The following is a 2,357-nucleotide window of genomic DNA, read 5'->3' on the forward strand; positions in this document are numbered from 1 at the left end:
CACGAGAGACCTCGATGAGACCCGGGAAGGACTTCCCAGCAGTGAGAGGGGTGGACACGACAAGGAGAATCTCAAAACAAGAACAAATAAGAACCAAGATCAAGTTTTTTTGTTTTTGTTTTTTGAGTTTCGCTCTGTCACCCAGGCTGGAGTGCAGTGGTGTGATCTCAGTTCACTGCAACCTCCGCCTCATGGGTTCAAGTGATTCTCCGGCCTCAGCCTCCTGAGTAGCTGTGACTACAGGTGCCTGCCACCACGCCCGGCTAATTTTTGTATTTTTAGTAGAGACAAGGTTTCACCATGTTGGCCAGGTGTGTCTCGAACTGCTGTCCTCAAGTGGTCTGCCCACTTGGCCTCCCAAAGTGATAGGGTACAGGCAAGAGCCACAGTGCCTGGCCAAAGATCGGGTTCTGATATACCTGGAACATATTTCTGGGTACTTCTGCCAGGAGGAGGGAGGATGGATCTGTGGAGGGGTGGAACTCTATAGCCTTATCCCCAGTCACATTTTGTCATGGAGCGGGGCCCCTGATTTTGGTACTCACGTTGCAGCTGGAGATCTTGCCATCACCCCCAGCACAGATCATACTGGTTTTCACGGTGCTGCCCCACCAGCCAGAGCTGGAGCAGGTGGCATAGTCCACAACCAGCAACCGACCCTGCTGCAGGACATCAGGAAGAGCCCCGTTGGCTGAATGAGATCAGAAAGAAGGCATTAGGGATGCAAGGACTCCTGAGAAAAAGGAAGTGGTTGTCCAGTACTGGGTTGCCCTTGTTACTGTCTTCCATCCATTGCAATATGCGAACAGCTATGTTTGTCTACACTGTGTCCTCACGGTTGATTGGTTCAGCAGTGAACACCTGACTCAAGCTAAGCCAATGAGCTCCCTCCCCTGGGATCCTGAGATGGGGTCTAAGAGATTCCGGTTTCAGAGGACGTAAATCTGGGAAGCTGTTGGCAATGACTGACATTTTGTTTTATGTGGAGAATGAAGTAGACTCACAAAGAAAAGAAATTCCAAGAGAGGGTTTCCTGAGTTTCTTACAGGCTTCCAGCCCCTGATTCTAGCCTGGCTATATCTCTGCCCTTGGGTTGAAACTTTTAAATCCTTATAACAATCCCTTTTTTTGCTGAGCTAGCTCCCTGGTTTGCTGTCACTTATCTGAAATAAGAAAGTGAGCCTCCTGGCAGTTAGAGCCCCCTCCTTGGGACAAATATGTTGGTGTGGTGAAGAGAGGGCTTTCATAATGGCCCCTAATGACACAGCCACCATCACCTCCATTACTGTTACCACAGCTATGAGTGGCAAGGATGAGCTTAACATAATTCTTCACTATCGATTGAGCCTAGGGAAGTTAAGTGTCGGCCAGGCGCAGTGGCTCACCCTCTAATCCCAGCACTTAGGGAGGCCAAGGTGGGCAGATCCCTTGAGGTCAAGAGTTTGAGACCAGCCCGATCAACATGGTGAAATCCTGTATCCACTAAAATACAAAAATTAGCCGGGCGTGGTGGTACACATCTAAAATTCCAGCTACTTGGAAGCCTGAGGCAGGAGAATCGCTTCAGCTTGGGAGGCAGAGGTTGCAGTGAGCCGAGATTGCACCACTGCACTCCAGCCAGGGCAACAGAGCAAGACTCTGTCTCAAAAAAAAAAAAAAGAAACGGAAGTTAAGGGTCTGGCTTAAGACCACGAATAAGTGATTAACACTTATATAACATGTTGCAATGTAGGACGCATTTTCACCTTTCACCTCTTTTGGTCTTCACCAACAGTGTTTCCATTTTACAGATGAGGAAACTGAGGTTCGGAAGTGACTTGCCCAAGGTTTCACTGTGACCGACAGAGCTGGGCCTAAAAGCCAAGCATTTGGATGCCTCCCCGCTCTCACTGTCTCAGATGAACTGCATCTGCCCCAGGGTTGTCTGGGGAAACAAACAGGTGGTTGTGCTTCTATCTTAATAAGCATGAAATGCCTCTTCCACCACCGCTGACCGCAGGATTTCATGTGTCCTTGTGTTTACAGGTAAGCCAGTCAAGAGGGCAATGGGGATTTATTCGAGGGTATGTATGTGGACGTACCCCTGGAAAAACATGTCATTATACTTATGGGTTTATGTCATTAGGGAGAAATGTCATAATGTCGTTATCACTCTTAATGTCATTATGGTCATAAGGTCATTATCACTCATCCCTTCCTAGAATCTTCCAAACTCTGGTGATTTCACAAGGGAAGGCCGGGAACTCTGTTCCTCTTGGTGGCTACAGTCATTGGATCTCTAACCCCTGGAGTCTATGTCAAAGGAGACCCGCCCTCAGCCAGGTTCTGAGCAGCAAGACCGAATGGCACAGGGGACA

General features: G+C 48.7%; 1 protein-coding gene across 1 annotated transcript in view; it reads right to left on the reverse strand.

Moving 5' to 3' along the window:
* Positions 1-545: 545 nt before the first annotated feature.
* LOC108515897 (chymotrypsin-like elastase family member 2A) overlaps positions 546-2,357 on the reverse strand; it is a gene marked incomplete at both ends in the record, with an annotated part of 5,025 nt that continues 3,213 nt past the window's right edge. The window contains one exon of the mRNA XM_017853081.1: positions 546-691. Coding sequence (XP_017708570.1) covers positions 546-691 — 146 coding nt within the window. The remainder of the gene's footprint in view (positions 692-2,357) is intronic.

This window comes from Rhinopithecus bieti, unplaced genomic scaffold, assembly GCF_001698545.2.
Source record: "Rhinopithecus bieti isolate Rb0 unplaced genomic scaffold, ASM169854v2 scaffold_36905, whole genome shotgun sequence".
In the NCBI taxonomy this organism is placed as follows: domain Eukaryota; kingdom Metazoa; phylum Chordata; class Mammalia; order Primates; family Cercopithecidae; genus Rhinopithecus; species Rhinopithecus bieti.